Source organism: Caloenas nicobarica, chromosome Z (assembly GCF_036013445.1).
Source record: "Caloenas nicobarica isolate bCalNic1 chromosome Z, bCalNic1.hap1, whole genome shotgun sequence".
NCBI lineage: Eukaryota > Metazoa > Chordata > Aves > Columbiformes > Columbidae > Caloenas > Caloenas nicobarica.
In genome coordinates, this window is record NC_088284.1 from 29,596,560 (window position 1) to 29,615,956 (window position 19,397).

A 19,397-nucleotide genomic window follows, 5' to 3' on the forward strand; every position below is an offset into this window, starting at 1 on the left:
GCCTTTTTTCTCATTCTCAACAGCATAATGCAGTTAGTTAAACAGAAGTGCCAGCTTTATAGAATTCACTGATTAGAAGTAAAATATTATTTACAAATGGGTTGTCAAGATGCAGTAAGAGTCAGGAGATAAAACCAGTGTGGTTTTTTTCTGTTTCATTGTGTTGATGCTACAACATCAGTGTGGTTTTGTTTTCCTTGGCAATGCTGAGGTGGCTGAATGTGTCCTCTGTTCAGACAGGGGATGTCAGGTGAGAACTGGTAAATGTGTCTGGCACAACCAGTTACCACTTGCAGGATAAAACGCTTTTCTCTTTTTCTTAATGCAGAATAATTACTTGATGACACAACGTAGTATTTTTTTTTCTCTCAGTTGCTTTCATGCATTGTCTTAAGCTACAGAATGAGAGAGTTTAAGCTAGTTTTAGCAAATACTGTGCCTGGGGCTTTGTTTGGTGTGTGCTTTTGATTTTGTTTGGGCTTGGGAGTGGGATAGTGCAGATGTACTGAAATGCACTGGGATTGTTTTGCTGCTCCAGAAGCAGAGAAACCTATTTGTTACTCTTATAATGAAATTTAAGAAAGTGTGGACCTGAAAAACAGGTCCTGATATTACTTCTCAGTTATACAGAGTAGTTACAGTGGAATGCATGAAGAGACAGAATGTAATATTGCAGGGAGAAGCAACTCGTTTATTTTCTGATCTTGAGAACTGACGAGCTTGACTTTAAAATTTGGTAGATCTAATAGAATCCAGGTTTTTAGCACACTTGGATGTTGGGATATGTTGAACTCCTCGTGGTAATGATGGCTGCAGAATTATGAGCAGTTGCTTTTGTCTATTTTTATGCAGTTTGGAAATTGAGGTCAAATTAGCAAAACACGGGTAAATAAATACTTTGTTCTTATTGCTCCATGCCTTCCACCCCCACCACCATGTGGAGCAAATGGTCTGACATGCTTACTATCAGAAGACAGCAAAAGCTTCGTTTCCTTAAAATATAATCCCACCTATGTGATCAGCAAAGCTAAACAAAAATGATCTTTCCATCACTGTAGAAGTTACCTATTAATCCACTAGCATCCATGTGTATGTGCTGGATATTAGGTTTCTGTGACGGCTGTAGTGTTTATTTACTTTTGCCTGTTTTCCCCCCTCCACAATAGAAAAAGTGCTTTCTAGAATCCCAACTGGAAAGTGCCTATCTCTTTCCTCTTCTCAGCCAATAACTTCAGATGAATTTTAAGTCAGAAGTCTGGGTTAGAGGCCAGTGACAGAACAGAAATAATTACAAAATAAATTAGCAAAATTGCCAGTGTAAAAGCAAATGCTACATTCCAATCCCTAAATGTGCTGTTAATCAGCAAGCAGGAGGAGCAAAGGCGATCATTTCTGGAGATATTTTTGTCTTTTATGATAGCAAAAAATAACCTCATGCTACTAGTAAAACAGCTGGTTTTTTGTCTGCTTTATATTTATGACTAATAACTCAAACACTTTCAGAGATTAGAAGCAGAAACTCTACTTTCCTGCAAATGAACAGAAGAGGCAGCTGCTACGGAGGGCCTAATCATTTACTAAATCTTGGGCGCTTGATCCTGTATGCCACGAAGCTGGGAGCAGCATGAACAAGCCCTAGACTGGGCACGTTTTTTAAAATCTCGATTGTTTTTATCAGTGTAGGTAAACGTCTCATGTAAGTAAGTCATTTTTGTTTTTCAGCTTGTCCAGGAGTTCAATACCCAAGTGGCTCTGTATCGGGAGCTGGTCATTTCCATTGGGGATGTCTCAGTCACCTGTCCATCTCTGCATGCGGAAATGCACAAAACTCGAACCCGAGGATGTGAGATGGCCTATCAGGCTCATCAAAAACTAGCAGCAATTTCTGGGTAGGCATCTACTTATGTTTAATTGAAGCTGTACTCATGTGCACATCTTTGCTAAATACTGCATTAGGGAACTTTCAGCGAAAGCATTGACTTGCGTTTCTGTTTTCAGCATAGAGATGTATGACCACAAATTCTACAGAATGCTCATATCCTTACGATAGTGCAACTTTGGGGCAAATCCTGGTCGCCTTACCAAGGTGGTATCCTACTGATTTCACTGGATTCTTCTATGTAAGATGAACAGGATTTTTTACTCTGTGTCACTAGACCACTTAAAAGGATCAAGGGAGAAGCCTTGCGTTTCAGGCATGAAGTAGCAATAGCTTTCTGCTCAGTCCTTTATTTGGTATATCTAATTGAACAGTTACAGACAACTAGCTTAGCTCAAGTAGAGAATTAACAAAATTAGATGAAAAAAATAATTAGGTGAAAATTATGTAAGGGGAGGAATACAAATATTCTTGTGAAAACTTGTGTTTACATTCTACGTGGTTTTAAATCCTTCTTTGTGTTCACTAGAATCATAGAATCATTTTGGTTGGAAAAGACCTTAAGATCATAGAGACAAACTGTTAACACTGAAATTAGGACTGAAGCTTTGCAAGCATATAATATTTTCATTTATTCTTTGATGTTACATTATATACATTCCTTTCCATAGTGACAGAATGGATCATCACATACTTGAGACTATGCCTCATTACAAGATAAACTAGGGTAAATACGTGTGTCTTAGGAAATGGGAATTCATGCTACTTACACAACGTCTCATTATTTGCGAGTTCTTCATATTATGGTGACTGGGGTATTTGTATTAACACATATACCTTCTAAGTTGTGTCTCTCTGACTGCAGTTTATTAGAACTTTGTGCACCTGCCTTGTCCACCATAAACCATTGTGTATCACTGAAAAATGGCTTTCTTTTTTTGCAGTTCTACCTAATGCCCGTTGTCGTTCTTTCACCACTTCAATCTATATGAAAAATCTGTCATAGGTTTAGTATATAAGAGAAGACCATAGTAATAAACGAAATAGAAGAAAACACTAGTTGGGTATTTTAGTAGAACTGTCAATGTTTAGAGATGTAATTTTGTGCAAAGACTCTTGAGTTAATATCGTAGCTTCTGATTGTTCCTCAGATATGTGCTTTGAAGTTCCTAAAGTCTATGAGGATTTAAGAAAAAAAACAAACCCAACAACAACAAAATAACACAAACCCCCCAAACCAACAACAACAGCAGCCAATGAAACAAACAAAAAAAACACAACCAAAAGATATAGTTCTTTTTAACCAGTGTACACTTCCCTCAACACAGTAGCACTGAAAATGTGGAAGCAAACAGTAGTAAAATTGACCTTGTGCACTTTTAGACTCAAAAGAGAGACCAACACAAACTAAAACAATACTTCTGAATAGCAGAACCTAACTTGGATTTTTTTAATTTTTTTTCCCCCCATAAAGAAAACCATCAATATGTGCTCATTTAGAAGTATAGAATTTTTTAAGTAATCATTTCACAGTTGGAAGTCTGTCATATACACAAAGATGTCCTGAAGGTTGTGCAGTTGCTGCGAGATTGACATTTAACTAATCTAAAACTGTTTTAAATAACTCTGATAATAATGTGATATCCATAACAACTGGTAGGTGTTAGAAACCCTCTGGAAATTACTTGTTTGGATTGACAGATGCTTTACAAGATGTACTTCACATCCCCACTGTCCTACAGCTGAGGAAAGCTGTACGAGCCAACTTCACTGGTTTGGTGCATCTGTGAGGAAAGATGGGAGATGAAGATTCAGTGTAGAAGAGAAATAGAAGGACAGGAGTAATAAATAGTCTTAGAGGTTCAGTCATTATTTCGGGAGGAAGAACCATGTTGTGCATATGGCATGGGATCTAGAATGGGAACCAAATTTGGTACAAAGAAAAATCATCAGGGAGAAAAATACATGGGGACGGGAATGTACTAAATCATCCTCAGGATTGAATAATCAGGAGTGTAGTGCATTGCTCAGAAATCACTGGTAGTCAGCAAATGGGACAAAGGCTCGTTTAGTTCACTGCCTTTAGTTCAAAGTGCACAGCACTGGACTGTGTGAACTTCTGGGTAACACAACAAATTCTGTCTTCCAAAGCTTGTTAAAGAAAGCCAATTGCTTTCCCACCTAGAGAGAATGATAGCAATTCGCTAATTCTGTTACTAGACTATAAAATTTCATTATATATCAGCATTCTGTTAGTTAAGGTAATCAGTAATATTCAGTTAGTCTCAAAGTGACCTGAGCTGTTGCAGGGCACTGAGTTTCTTTAAAGAAACTGGCATCACTGTCTAGGACAACATTAAATTCATTAATCTTGTTTGTGCTGGTGTCTTCCTTGGAATATTAGCAGACAGCTTCATTTTATGCTTCCTGTTTGAATACATGAGGATCTGAGACTCCGAAACACACTCCTGATTCAGGCAGATAGAAGAGGCACCTGTTTCCCTACTTAACTCACCTATTCTGCAAGACTAGGGAGAATAAAAAAAGGTGCAGAGACTTGGAGGGAAGTAAACAGGAACAGATCCACTAGTGGTGAGAAAGATAGCTCTGAAAGAAAATTTCGGAATTGTGGGAAGGGAGAGAAAAGATGAGGTGGAGATAAAGCATAAGGAATTAAACAGGATAGAAGTCATGAGGTGGAAAAAACTTCGATTATGGGCATATCAGTTCTGGACATGAGAGTAGAACAGTGGTATAATATGGAGAAGAGGAAAAGACTGCAGTTGTAGCTGTAGGAAAGGTATACACTGATAATGCCATCAAAAGGATGTTCAGCTAGGGAAATGAAGTGAAAGCCACACTTAGAGAAAGAAAAGCAAAGGAGATTATGACAAAGATAAGGAAGTAGCAAGAAAACATAACCCTTATGAAGTTTGCACTGGATTAGACCATATCACCTCATGTAGCTCAAATGTGACAGCTGCCAGTAGCAGAGATTTCGTAAAAAAGCATATAAAAAACAGGCTGTGCATAAAACGATGCTTTCCATAGTATACTTGCTACCACCCAGCAATCTGTAGTTTAGAGGTTAGCTGAGCCAAAGGCTGCATCTGAACAATTTGTATCTGACAAATACAATTTCTCACATGAGATTTCAGGATTTGTCTAAATATCAAGGTCATTTACTCAGAAAACGCTAAGGATTAATAATGACACCTTTACACTGTGGTGTGTTTAAAAATGTTACAAACCAATTTACTACAAAAAGAACCCCAAACCAACCAACCAACCAGCCAAGAAAACCCCACAAAAACCCCTCACCAGGTGATTATTGAGAAATTAGACTTCAGATTCAATCTCCAACTTGATAGGTCCTCATAGCTATTACATTCGCTTCTTAACTTGCTCTCTTACGTATTTTTCTTGTAGAAATATGTGAATTTTTATCAAAGGACAGATGCATGCCTAAGTTTACCAACACTATCATGGCCTTCAGAGAATAAAGATTAGAAATAAAAGTAATTTAAATTGAAATATCCTAGTTCTAGTTGATGATCTTTTAGGACTGCAAGTCAAAGTAAACTCTTCTTTCAGTGTTGGTTTTCTCAGGACCTCAGGTCAATTCCTGCTCACGACACTCTTACTAAAAATTCTTAGTGATTTTTAATGAACTGTATTCTAAAGAAAGTGAGTAAGGTTTGGTCCTTCACTACATTTTCTGCTGTATTAATTTATCAGAAATTAAATATCTCAAATTAATTACATGGTGCACCTTTGCAGCATCAGATGTCATGATCAAAACTGGAGAAACTAAAGCAGCAAGAAAATGAGTCAGCATGATTTTTTTTCCGAAGGAAAATGAAGGGAAAGTACTTGTAACAATAGGAAGATGGGGAAAAAAAGTGCAAATTTATATTTTGGAAGGGGGTCTGCTTTATGGAATGTAAAGACTGGTGTCATTTTAGAAGTCATCGGATAAAGAGCCAGCCTTATAGGTGAAGTGCACTAAGACTGGAATTTAAATGGAAAGATATCTCAGAACTGTATTTTAAGATACAGGTCTGCACAACTGTGTACACACTTTTGTAAATGTCCCTTTCATATTCTCAAGCACTTGATACGCTTACATAATGCAAGTACTTCTGTGTGCACTTGGCACACTGAAACCAGAACTGGCAGTATCTCTGCGACAGTCTGATATATATGTTGACAGTGTCTTTTTTTTCATGAAATGAAACTGTGAGAGAAACTCAGGGGTGCATGGCGATGTACATCTCTGTGAACACAGCTTTGAACATGGCTGTCCTCTGTTGTTCAAACTGGTGTTGCAAAGTCCTGACTCTAAGGAGGAATAAACCCATACACCAGTACAGGCTGGGGGACAAACACCTGGAAAGCAGCTTTACAGAAAAGGACCTAGGGCATTCTGGTGAACACCAAGTCAAACATGAGCCAGCACTGTGCCCTTGTGGAAAACGGGGCGAACAGCCTTCTATGCTACATTAGGAAGTGGTGTCAACAGGTTGAGGGAGTTGATTCTTCCTTCTACTCAGCACTGCTGAGGCTGTATCTGGAATGCTGGGTCCAGTTCTGAGCTCCCTTGTAGAAAACAGAAGCGCAAATACTGGAGCAGGTCTGGTCAACGGCCATGAAGATGATGGGAAGCATGCAACATCTGATACGTAAGGAGAGGCTGACAGACCTGGGATTGTTTAGCTTGGAGAAGGCTTGGAAGGGGATCCTATCAATGTATGTAAGACGTATCAGATGGGGTAGTGTAAAGAAGACTCTTCTCAGTGATATCTAGGGCAGCAGGCACCAGGCACAAACTGAAATACAGAAAATTTGATTTAAACATTTTTAAAACCCCTTTTTTACTGCGAGGTTGGTAGGATATTGGAACAGGTGCCCCAAGAGTTTGTGGAGTCTCCATCCTTGGAGACACTCAGAACTCAGCTGGACATGGTCTTTAGTGACCTGCTGTAGCTGACACTGCTTTGAGCAGGAGGGTTCGACTAGATTAGTTCTAGATGTCCCTTCCAGCCTGTGACAAAAGTCACTGTAAATCTTTTCACTGGGAAGATTCCAAAATAAAGTTCCCTTACTTGGCATTGAGGTGCATCTTTTACTTTTATAAAAGTTGTTAATGTAGCTTCCCCTAAGTTCAAGAAAAGCTAGAGAAGCAGACCTAAAAATCATGTCCTGATTGCATTCCTGTTGTTATTGCAGTGGACAAAAATGTTACTCTAATGTTGCTTTAAGTGTGTAGTTTTAGGTAATTTCTACTTCTGTTTTCCTTTGCAATCTATATTAGATTTCTGGCATTTTCAATAAGCAATAGAGAGTAGTTTCTCAGACCAAATTAATATTAGATTAGTTCCTAAGGTTTTGTTAAAACATTCTATTGGCACGCAATTGTAGCCAAATTTTTATTGAAATGTCTGAGTTTTCCCCAAATTATGACACTTGAAAATTATTATCTGCTTTCTAAAGCACACAAGCAAATGAAAGAACCTACTCAAAATATTTTACAAATTAAAAGGAGACATCAGGCTTATAACTTAATGACAGCTGCATTAAGACAGACATAATAGAAACCATTTTAACTGTTTAACTCAGATGTCCAATAAAGCACTGCTGGCAGGTGGTATAGCTGAGAGAAACGAAACACAGCAACGCTTAGCTCAACAGGGAAGAATTTTTATAATCACGATGCCAGGAGATAGAGCAACACACTAGAGCTCTGCCCAAGCTGCATACCAGTCAAGCAGCATGTATGGGGGATCTCTGCCCTCCCTAGATGTCTTGGCAGTCACTGCTGTTGTACTCCTCTAACTGTATATGTCAGAGATGGGGAGAGTGGGATTCATGTCGATCCCAGGAGTTCTGAGTTATAGGCACTGCCCCTGTATCCTACCTCGGTTAGCATTGTTTCAACAGCCAGATGAAAGTTAAGAATAAGGTAAGTGCTTCACAGAGCTTGCACCATGATAACCAGAATGTGGCCTGATGAGAGTATAGTTAAATATTAAAAATAATGTGATGACATGTAAGAAAGCAAAGAAAGCAGTCAATATTCACTGCGAGAATCAATAGTTACACATAATAATACCAACAGTATAGTGTCCCCTGAATGCATGAGGGGATTTTTTTGCCAAAATATTGAAGATATTTAAAACAGTAAGACGTTAAAATCTGACCTTAAAAATCCTATTAAGTACAAGATGTTGATATTCTTCATTTCTGAAAACTGTTGGAAATATAAAACTTCCCATTTGTACTCACAGGTGTATACTAAAATAATTTCAGCAAGTTGTTCCAATCTGGCAAGCCAGATCCCATAATTCTTTTAATCATTGCGCAGTACCTTACTCAGCAGGTTTTCCTGATGACTTAAGTGGGGCTCTCCAAAATGAGAAAAGTCAGGGGTACCTTTGTCTCCCTCTGAAAAAGAGCTTTCAGGATTGGGAACACGTTTCTTTCTGAGCATTCTTGCCATATAAAGTCTCGTTTTCACTCAACCTTTACATTCAGCTTCTGTAAACAGTAAATGCAGCTTTCTTAAATGGTTTCAATTTCCTTGAGATTTTAAGCATATCAAATTGTAGGGGCAAATTCTGACTGTGTTCGTTCCACTTCATTTGGAACATGTTCAGTGATTTGTCAGTTGTGAAGTGACTCCAGACTTGCTACTGTGTGTCAGAGACTGCACCTGTTCCGGTGACTCAAATCCCATTTTTGACATGGGAGTTGGTCTACATGGGAATGTTTTGGGAAGGAAGCTCAGAAATGGATATTTTGTGAACATGGTCTTTATGGACAAACTAGCACATGATAGTGCAGTAAGTATACCGTATCTTACTCCTTTCTGAAGGGGATGAGACGCACATATATTGTTCTCACTAGACTCCTTTGTGAAAATTTCTCTTAATTATGCAAGCCATGTGCATATAAAATGATGGAAAGGGACATTGAAAAGCTAAGACCTCTTTCTAGGGAACTGAGTTAAGGTGGGTTCTGTTGTTGAGAGTAAAACCTGTCTACTCAATTTAAGTTGCAAGTTGAAAAATCATTTAAGTCAGATACATCAAGTTCTAATAGGCGAATTCAGAAAGCAGATAATGGAGGAGAAAACAAGGTTACTTACTAAAGCTGGAGATCTCAAAATAGCTAACCTCTACAGACTCACTTTTCCTTTGTACCTTTGTCTTTGGAACTGTGCTCTAATAGGCATTTGGGATTTGAAGACACAAGGTATTCATATCTCCCTTTATAGATCTATCTTTCATAACTGGAGGCCAGATTTAGTAAAGGGCAAACATACCTGTAATTGAATTTAGCGTTTACTTCTCTATGTCCAAAACAGCAATTCTGAAAAGCCTGAAGGTTCTACATCTGCAGTGACATGGTGCAACTTAGTTTTGACGAAGTGGAAGAGCTTATCACCTTGCTTAATGGTTAAATCTCATCAGCAGGCCGAAGTGAGGCATTCTTGCTTGTCCATGTTCTGATGCGCTTGATCCCATACGTGCTGTCAGAGCACCCTCAGAGCCTAACACACACTGACAATTTTGGATTCCTCACAAAACACGGTGGCACCTGCCACTTTCTTTTAAATGCAAGCTGAAGGTGATTCAACTTAATTTCTAGACCACTTGCACCTACCTCCCAGAAAAATGCCCTGACTACAGTCAGGGCAAGGTGATAGCTAAAAGTAGGACAGACATCATCTTTGTCAGTCGCTTATTTGCCCTTCCATCTCACACTCAACTAGCACATTCACAGCACCTCCCAGTGCAGCACTGCCGAGACGCTCAAGGACTGCACATGCTGGGTAAGACAAACAGGTAAGCCTGTCTCGTATGTGAAGGGTCCTCTAACAGAAGAGATGCTGTGTCCCAGCCCAGCAGCCAGGGACTCTTCTCTGTGCTCAAGGATCCCCACAAATAGCCATATTCTCCCTGGCAGGCGTAGAGCAACACAGCTTCTCCTCTGTGATGTGACCTGAAGCTGTAACTGTGGGGGAGGCGGGGGCACATTGCCATCGTCTGACCCAGTGGGCAGAGTATCGTGCACAAGGCAGCAAAATGGTTTAGGGGTCTGCTCTGTGCTTGAGTTTCAAGCAGTGCCACTGCAGGTAAACACAGAATACTGTTAAGGAAATTCCTTGGTGGTAAGGAGAATTTGCATTCCAGTCCTTGCTCCCAAGGCTTTTTGTGTGCTTTAAGCAGATAAAACCTGTAAAGATGCTAGGAAATAGAGATTCAGAACTCACATAAATGCTGACTGGGTACTCTTCAGTGTTCTGCATCTTCAGTCTTGGGAGCTTAAGTTCATCTACACAGTACCTTGGTCTAGGGTTGGAGTAGGCTGCAGGTTTAGGGTGGTTAGGCTTCCATTTTGACATGACTTCTGCATTCAGCACTCCATTCTGGGCCTGGAACTCCAGCCTGGAAGAGGGTACCAAAAAATAAGGTGTTGCTGTATTTTAAGTCCTTCACTGGAATACTCTGCTATGCCTAAGCAGCATTCCACTATGGTTAGATTACAGAGGATTTGTTTTTCTAAATATAATTTGGGAATAATGGGGTATTCCAGCCATAGGTAAGCCTATTTATCTGTAGCAATGGTTGAAATAACTACTTGGTTTTACACTTCTGTTTTGAGCTATGCAAACATTTACATCAGAAACTGAAGTGAAGGAAAACAACATATGTAGCCAGAGAGATTTGGGGACTGAATTGCATTGTCAGGGTCCCTTTAGAAATGTTGCAGCATCAGAGCTGACCTTGTTCAGACAATTCAGTGTTTCTGCAAGCATTCTCTAACTTCATGCCCTTTTCTTGCCTCATTTCATCCTTCCTTCAGAATTCCTGCTCTCACTGTTAGGCGTAAAAAGGTTTTTAGACTTTGTCTATGAAAGCGGTTTTCTTAGGCAGTATTCAGCCAGAGGATCCATCCAGCTGTTAGGTACATCTGTAGAAAGCAGGAACTTTGGGGATTTAGAAAAGCCAACAAAACTTCATTGTTGACTCTTTTTTTGCTGTTGCTGTTACCTTCAAGTTTTCCCATACTCTCTTCTCCCTTGTTAACGCTTTCTTCAGTGTTTATGTTTCTTGCCCTTTTTTCCACGTAGCTCATCTCCAAATAGTAATTAAATGAAAATCAAATTTGCTGTTGTCAGCTGTTTGGGAGCTCTTCAGGGCAGAGACCTGAACATACTTATAACAAGCCCACTGGAATCCTTTTACCTTTAGATCTGTGGCATTACTGTAATAAACATTGTGAACAAGACTAATGAATGTTTTGAATATTAATTCTCTTCTATGTTTTGGGAAAAGTCTTGATAGTCTTTTATGCAACTTCTGAATGATGTTTTAGATGAATCACTTATTATATAGGAGTACCTGTACTTATTATCTCTGAAAAATACTGTGTATATTATTTAATGCTTTTACATCATATTTCAGTCTTTCAAGGGAAGGCATAATATTTTATTATTGCTATGGTGTTTCCTAAATAAAGCATGTAAAGATTACATTTTTGTCATATGCTTTTCCTAACTTTTTAATTGAAAATTGATTTAAAATGTCAAGTTGGTGGAATTCTAGGCCCTAACACATAACACCACACCGCAAGTCCTGTATGTATCTTAGCATGTCACAGGTGGAAGGAGTCAGTAAGCTCTTCCTGAGCTTATGTCTGGAAATCTTATATCTGTAAATAGTGCTTTTAAAAGGGATATAGAACTAATTTTTAAAAGGTATTTAAGAGTTACAAGTGCAGCTAATTATGAATCTTTCATGTTGTGCTAGTGACCCTATACCAACAAAAATTAGGGGTACCATGGAAGCCTACGTGGGTTCAAAATTAATGCTAGACCAATCCAAAATCTTTTTTTTCATTTCAGTACTTCTGAGAGAAAATTTCTTTCTTGGCAACATTTTGCAAAAGCCACATTTGTTGAAAAAAAAAAAGTATACCGAAGCTTCATGCCTAGTTTCACAGATGTGTTTAAAAGTTGCAGTTGCACTGATTTATAACCGAGACAGTCAAAAAGAATGCCTTTATGCCCTGTTTAGGCCCACTACTTTGAGATCTGTCTCATTAGCATATTTCAGTAGTTTTCTTCTCCAGAGTTCTACTGAAACACAGCTGAGGCCAAAGCTGAGAATTTAGTAATGAGTTTTAAGTGTTTCTTTCCTGATCATTTTCTTAAATACCATTAAGAGATCTCACATAGCTGCAATTTTTCGTGTTAGACACTCAGCTTACGTTGGTTCTGTATAGCTTTAGTTATATTGCTTTCAGAAAACTACTTCTGATTCTCACTAAATCTTATAAATCCAGACTATTTTAGCAATATGTTCATGCATCTTCAGAGAAGTGAGAATATGAGATAATGAAGTTGTGCACTAGAAAAATATTTCAACATGGTCTCTTAGAATTCCATGTATACTGGGTTTTAGCTTCCAATTTCTTAACTCTTTTTTAAGTTTTGGACTGAAATTTTCCTGTTAACAGAAATATTTTTAGTAGTTCTCAATGTTCTGAAACACTTTTTTCTAGTTACAAGAAACAATTTTGATTCTGTGCCCCTCACTGAGATCAGCTAGTGCAAGACTGTGCAATTAAGTGCACATCCTTCTCACAACCTATGTTGCATCAGGTGCCTTCAAGTCCTAGACTTACTGCAGTCATCTCAGTAAAGAATGTGTATTTATCATCAACTTTGGTGCATGGAAGTTTGCTCTAGTAAGATGTCGAGTACCAAACAATAAAGGATGCCTTCAACAGCCTCATCAGTAACTTGCAAAATCAGTCTCCAACCAAAGGAGATCTCAGATCTGTCAGGCTTACACAGGGAAAATCCTAACCAAATCTGAATTTATTATAAGGTGTGTGTTATCTGTTCTAATTTTTCTAATTGCTTAATAGTTCTGTTTCATAACAATTAAATGTTTGAAACCGTTATGGGGGCATGAAGGTTTTATATGAACAGGGCATTAAATTAAGCATTACTTAATCAGGAATCCTTCCAGTATTATCAATTATATGATGTTTAAAGTCATGCTTTAAAATTAAACATATACTGAAGTGCCAGCTGTTATTAGATACTATTTCCTCTTTGGTGGATCTACCTTTAGATTTTCTACATCATTTTTAACTATAAGAGAAATAATACACTCAGTTATTTGTATATGAACAATTATTCACTGTAGTTCTTCAATTTCTCTCTTATGTTTCATTTTTTAACTTGCTATTTTTATATTTCGTATGAATACTTTCTGCATGAACATTTCCTGCCAGCACATTTGGCATAAGAATTCAAATACTGTCATATTATATTAAATTATGTGCTGAAAGTTGTTGAAGAAACTGCCTTCCCATTGCTGGAGAAAACAAGTTGTGCATTTATTGGATGAGCAAGGGAAAGGTGACACTTCATATCTCTGTCTATCATGGCAAGATAGGTCATTGCAAATATACTGTCGATAAGCTTGTCAGTATGGCAAATGGTTAAATGGCAAAATATTTAAAAGTGCATTGTTTATACGGCAGCCTCCAATTACTTCCATAAGTTCTGGAGCTGTTATTTTGGAGCAGAGTTATCCACCCATATACATTTACACCCCCTTCCAAAACACCCCAACGCTGACAAAACAGAGCTTGGTACTTTGGGATAGCGTGACAAGTGCAACCATAGGCCTGGCCGTAGGCTGAGCAGCGTGAGGCTGTGTGCTGAGGAAGTAGCCCCTTCATGCCTGCTGAGGAACACCAGGGCCCCAAGGCTGTGGACATTCCAGAGTCTGGGCGGACCTACCCAAAGCAGTGTGTGTACAGCCTTGCTATTCGTTTCACATAATTCAAGTTGTGAAAATGAGTAGTATGTCTCTGCAGCTGCTAATACAGGATACCTGATGCCCAAGGAACACTTTGTGGAGGCACCCTTGCCTCCTAATCAGAAATAAGCATTTCAGAGAGAAGAAAAAGGAACACCAGTTCACAGAGTCAAGTGGAGACTAGAGCAGGATGCAAAACTCTGAAGTGAAAAAAATGCAAAGTTCTTTATGCTAAACCACAGCTTCCTGAACACATTTTATCACCAGATGGTTTTAAAAATGTCTTTCTCCATATATGAATTCAAACACTCCAGGAAGCTAATCTATTTCTTTCTTCCTTTTTTTTTTTTTTTTGACACATTCAAGTCTTCTTGCAGTCTCTCAGCTGTCATTTTTAACTACTGATATAGGTTTGATCTGTGAAATATCTGGTGGGCCTGTGCAAGATACTTCTGCTGACACTACACTACTATTTCTTTTTCACTTTGAAGGTTTTATATAGAGATATTTGTTTTCAAAAAGATAAAAAAATACTCCAAGGCCTAAGAATGACCTATTCAAAGTACTCCTAGAAGCATTTGATAGATCCAGAATCCTCAATACTACCCTATTCTGAGCAACCTAGTAGTGATCTACTTGATGGACTATTTTCCTTCCAGTTCATGATCGTAGCAGTCACATTGTTTTACTAAAAGAAAAAAAAAATATGAGAATGTATGGATCTTTTCAGTAAATTTTAAAGCAATATAGCTCTTACCCAAATCCCAGTAAAGCTTACAGAACATTTTCCCTTTAGTTTCAGTAGTCCTTAGACCAAAGGGTTTTGTCATATTTCTGAGGAAAAGCAAATACATTGTTCCTTACCCGTTCTCTTTTTACCATCTCTCCACGTCTGCTCTGGTTTTCTCATTTGAAATACGGAAAACCAGAAATCTAAGTTACAAATGGATAACAGGTATCCAGATCACACAAGTGCTTTATGGAATGCCCTTTGGGGAAAAAAAAAATATTGAAATTTATATTCAAAGTGGGTAGTAGAGACAGAAAAAAATGCAAAAGAGAAATGTCATAAGTCAAAGTAGTCATCTGGTTTAGTGTCCTGTGGATGGTCAACAGCAGATGGCATCACTTGCCTGCAGCAGCATTCCCTAAAATCCCGTATGTTAGTAGTTTGTTATGACCTAGATCCTACAACACCAAATACTCAAAGCATTGCAGTCACTTTCAAGCCTTTCTGGCAAGTCTGACCTTATTTGTCCACACACATCAGAACAAATTTCGTAGATCATCCCACATGAATCTCTTATTTTGATAGTTTTCAGACATTCTCTTTCCACCAAAGGAACTACACAGGAATGCATTCTTACTATTTAAGTTTTGTGGGCTTTTGAAAGGGTTTATAAACCATTTTTTAGTGAGTAGTAAGTGATTACAGGACATTTTAAAGAATTTAGGAGCCTAAGTAAAATCAAAGGGCAAATCTATAGACAGCATGAATTCCAGCTGCCCGCAATCAAGTTATAAAAGGCAATATGGAGCTATACTGGTTTTGAGCCTGTTGACTGGCACAGACCTGTCCGTGTTCTTGCTACTGGTTAATCAAGAAATTCATTTGAGAACAACTTGCGTATGTTGACAAGGCAGGGTGCCGAATAAGAATTCCTTGGGGAAAATTAAAAATAGTTGCATGTTCAAAAGTAGTTTCATATTCAACTAATCTTGATGAACACAGATCTTTTCTGGAAGGTCTGTGTCATGGTTTGGGTTTACCTGTTATTTAGTAGAGTCTGTCATGTAATTTGAGGTAGCGAGGTTGTGAAATTTTTTGTCCAGCTGAGGCTACAGCTAAGCAAGGCTGATTTGAGAGCTCACCCAATCATCTAACCAGACACCACCTTTTCTCAAGAAGGAGCCTGATAATGTGCAGAGAGAAGGGTTGTGTTCAGCTCGTCTTTGGCTCATCAGGCTTCTTTTGGATTTCCCAAAAGTAAAGGCAAGGGACAGCCAGCTGAAGGAAGAAATTACAGAAAGTGGGCTCAGAGTTAGTTTTCACAATGGTTTTGGTGGTCAAGCCCTGCATTGATTTTTTTAAAAATCTTGTAGTAACTCAAAAGCGTAATTGAACACTTGTGCAATTTCGCTTGGAAGTATCCTGTCAGGTTGAGCCTTGACCAACAGCCAGACTCCCACCCAACTGCTTGCTCGCTCATGCCACAGCAGGACATGGGGAGAAAGCAGGAAGAGCAGGAATGAGAAATCTGGGGAGCGGGCGGATAAAGAAATAGAAATAATTACTAGTTTGCATAGTGGGAAACAAAAAGACATAAACTAAAACAACAGCTTCCCCTCCCTGCCCCACCTTTCCAATGCTCAGCTTCACTCCAGACTCCTCCACCTACCCCCCGCCGCAGAGCTGTGCGGGAAGGATGAGGAATGGGGGGCTCACAGTCCACAACACTTCTGCTTTGCCTCGGCTTCCTCCTCACGCTTTTCCTCTGCTCTAGCGTGGGCTCGTCCATGGGCTGCAGTCCTGTCAGGAAAATCTGCTCCAGTGTAAGTTCTCCACAGTTGGCAGTTCCTTCAGGAATCTCCATCTGCTCTGGTGTGTTCCTCTCAGCAGGCTGCAGGGAGGATCTGCTCTGCCATGGACAACCTCCTCCTCCTTTCTCTGACCTTGACGTTCCCTCTCTTGTTTCTCACTCTTTTCGTTCCCTCTTCCTCTCTCTCTGTGTTTTTTTCTGCTCTTTTTTTTTTTTACAGTAAGTTTTCAAAGAGGTGCCGTACACTTGGCTGATGGGCTCAGCTACGTCCTGCCTTGGCTCTGCTGTGAGGAGCTGTCTGGAACCGGCCATGTCCGGCACAGCGCAGCCGCTTGCCTCCTCCCACAGCGGGCACCTCGCGGCCGCCGCTGCTACCAAAACCTTGCCACCTGCACCCAATATGCCTAGCCTTACCTAAAGTGGAGCGAGTGTGAATAAAACGTCTTACGTTACTGCTGTGTCACTCAAGTCCCCAAGAAGTTTTACGAAGTGGTTGCAATCGGTTTCGTTCTCTGGTGCAATAGTTTGGATAGGCCTCTGGTAGTTCACCTCTTGCCCACACTTGAGTTAATTCAGCTGGTAAAACTCACTTCTGAGGGAACAAATCCAGAAAATTCCAATCTGTGATTCTGATAGTTTAAAAAAAAAGTTTTCTGACTAGCACCCGCGAATACTGGATATGCTGCTGAGTACATGCACAGCTCTTAAATACAGTGTGTGATACTTGTTGTCCTGATAACATGAAGTCAGGAGTGTGGAAGAATCGTAATATTAATTAATTAGTAATTAATTAGTCCATTTTAAAGGTTACTGCATCTGTAGTAATTATATAGTAAGTTTCCAAAAGAATTGTAGAACTTCAGCATAAAAAAAAATAGAAGACTCCAATAATATAAGTGCTGCTATATCTTTTCCTTTGGGGGTATTTCTGAAAGAGGAGAGTCTGCCAGAATAAGGATACAACAGCATGTTCAAAATTATTGTAATTTGCTGACCATAGATGGACAGCCCTTAGTTTGTCAGATAACTTCTGTGGAAGTCAGTGCGATTTTCTTGAAAGGATAAGAAAAGTGTGTTTCCTGCTGTTGTAGGTAAATTGTTCTAGCATGGAAATACCTAAACTGTCATCAACTTGGGAGTTAAAAATGTCTCTACAATATAAATCACTGCATTGTGTTTTTATTCTACTTGTGTTACCATATACCCAGATCTACTCCCATCAGCCTTATCAGGGTAATAGGAGGTTTACATTGGTCTAACTAAATAAAATCTGTCTTCTGTTATTGAGAGCACTGGTGTAACTGCTTCAAAACAACAATCTGATTTAATAACAACATTGCAACCATTTACGAGAAAGAACTAGCCCTGGTTTTCCTCTAGCTGGACTGGGATGTCATGTAGCAGTTGTATCACAGTATTACAGCACAATAGTAGAGAACAAATAACACATGATACTGAAACTGACAGCAGTTTGTGTGATAATCTTTTAGCTGCTATATATTTCTAAACTGCAGTGTTTCTGAAACTAAAATGAAAGACAACCTACAGGGTCATATTTGTGGACAGTGATTTTCCACACCTTATCAAGCCAGTTCACATTTGTTTTCATGGGAAGTACATATATACATACATAATAGATACATAAGGCAGAGTTTGGTGAATTCATTTTCACTGTGAATTTGCCAAAGGTTTATTTTGCTTTAGCTTTTGAAGATAAGCAGCCTTCATTATATGTCTAGATAGTTCTTTAGCTCATTATGGTTTAGAACTATTATATATATTATATTTAGAACTTTTTTTTGCAAAAATATGTATCAAGCCCTTCATGTAACTTAGGTACTCTGTTAACCAAAGATACATCAGTATGTATTTTTAAATGTTGTTGATCGTAAAAGTAAAATACCGCTCTGTTGTAAATATGTGACTAAAATTTTTAAGTTACATTCAGAATGAGATCATAATCCTTGTTCAGTTTTAGTTGTCTTAAATTTCACTAATTTCAATGGAACTGTGAATGCTGGACACGTGTGGGAACTCAGGAAAACCTAAAAGTGTGTTTCTGTTGTAATCAACATTTTGGTAGTACAATAAAATCGTCTATTTTGGAAAAAAAAAAATCAAAATTTTAAGTGGAATTTTCACTCTTCACCTTTTCATGTTAATGAGGGGCATCTTAGTCATGTTTATTCCTGTATTTTAAAATTAGTATCCAAAGAGCAGCGTTCACTCTTCTTCAGTATACCATGTGCTATATGGTTGGTGTAAGAGCTCCCTCTATAGGTTTTATTTTAAATATCAGCTCAGGAAAATACAAAGGAAAATAAATTTACCTCTTGTCAGTGCTTCATAAACATACTCCGTTGAACAACATGACTTGATTTTTAAAAAGCAGGATTTTTTGGAAGGAAGCCTGTGAATTTTATGAAAATGTAATTTTATCAATTTATTTAGGTTGTATTTATAAAAATTTATACTTCTAATTTTAATAGCAGCCTGATAAGCTGTGTAACTTAAGCTGCTGTTTTATAAAGCAATAAACCAGCATTTTCTCTTTCCTAAGTACTTTTAATACATGTAGGTATCAGCATTCTCAAACTGCCGAAATATGGCTTACACAACAGTATGAGTTTCTCATCAACTGAGTAGTATTCATGTCTTTGAATAAGGACTTCCATCCTTTATGGCACCCTGGTGGTATAATACTCGTGTGATAACAACAGAAATTCCTAGTAAGGGAAGGACAGAATATTTGAAAGTATTTAATATATAGCTATAATTTAACAGAGAGAGAAAAAAGGAAAACCAGAACCAAATGATCTGCCAGTTTTCCCTAGACATCAGCAATTGTTTCTAGGTCAAGTAAGTAATCCTACAGTCCTCATGATGGGAAATGTTGTTAGTAGTAATAAGCTGACCATCTGGCTTTCATTCATAGAGTTTTTGTTCTTAAACTCAAAAAATCTCTGTATGAAGGAACCCATTCTCTTAGTTCTATTTGAAAAGCAAAGCCTACTGTTTTCTAGTGAAGATTAGGCAGGAGTGAAGCCTGATAGTTATTAAGCAATTTGCCGGCTTGTATGTACCTACAGACTTTACCCTACATGCGAAATATTTGCATAAGCACATGTGCACCCA

At 38.5% G+C, this 19,397-nt stretch overlaps 1 protein-coding gene across 2 annotated transcripts in view; it reads left to right on the plus strand.

Moving 5' to 3' along the window:
• RGS7BP (regulator of G protein signaling 7 binding protein) overlaps positions 1-19,397 on the plus strand; it is a 44,287-nt gene that overhangs the window by 1,629 nt on the left and 23,261 nt on the right. For both annotated transcript variants that reach the window (XM_065656995.1, XM_065656996.1), the window contains exon 2: positions 1,723-1,889. In XM_065656995.1, coding sequence (XP_065513067.1) covers positions 1,723-1,889 — 167 coding nt within the window. The remainder of the gene's footprint in view (positions 1-1,722; positions 1,890-19,397) is intronic.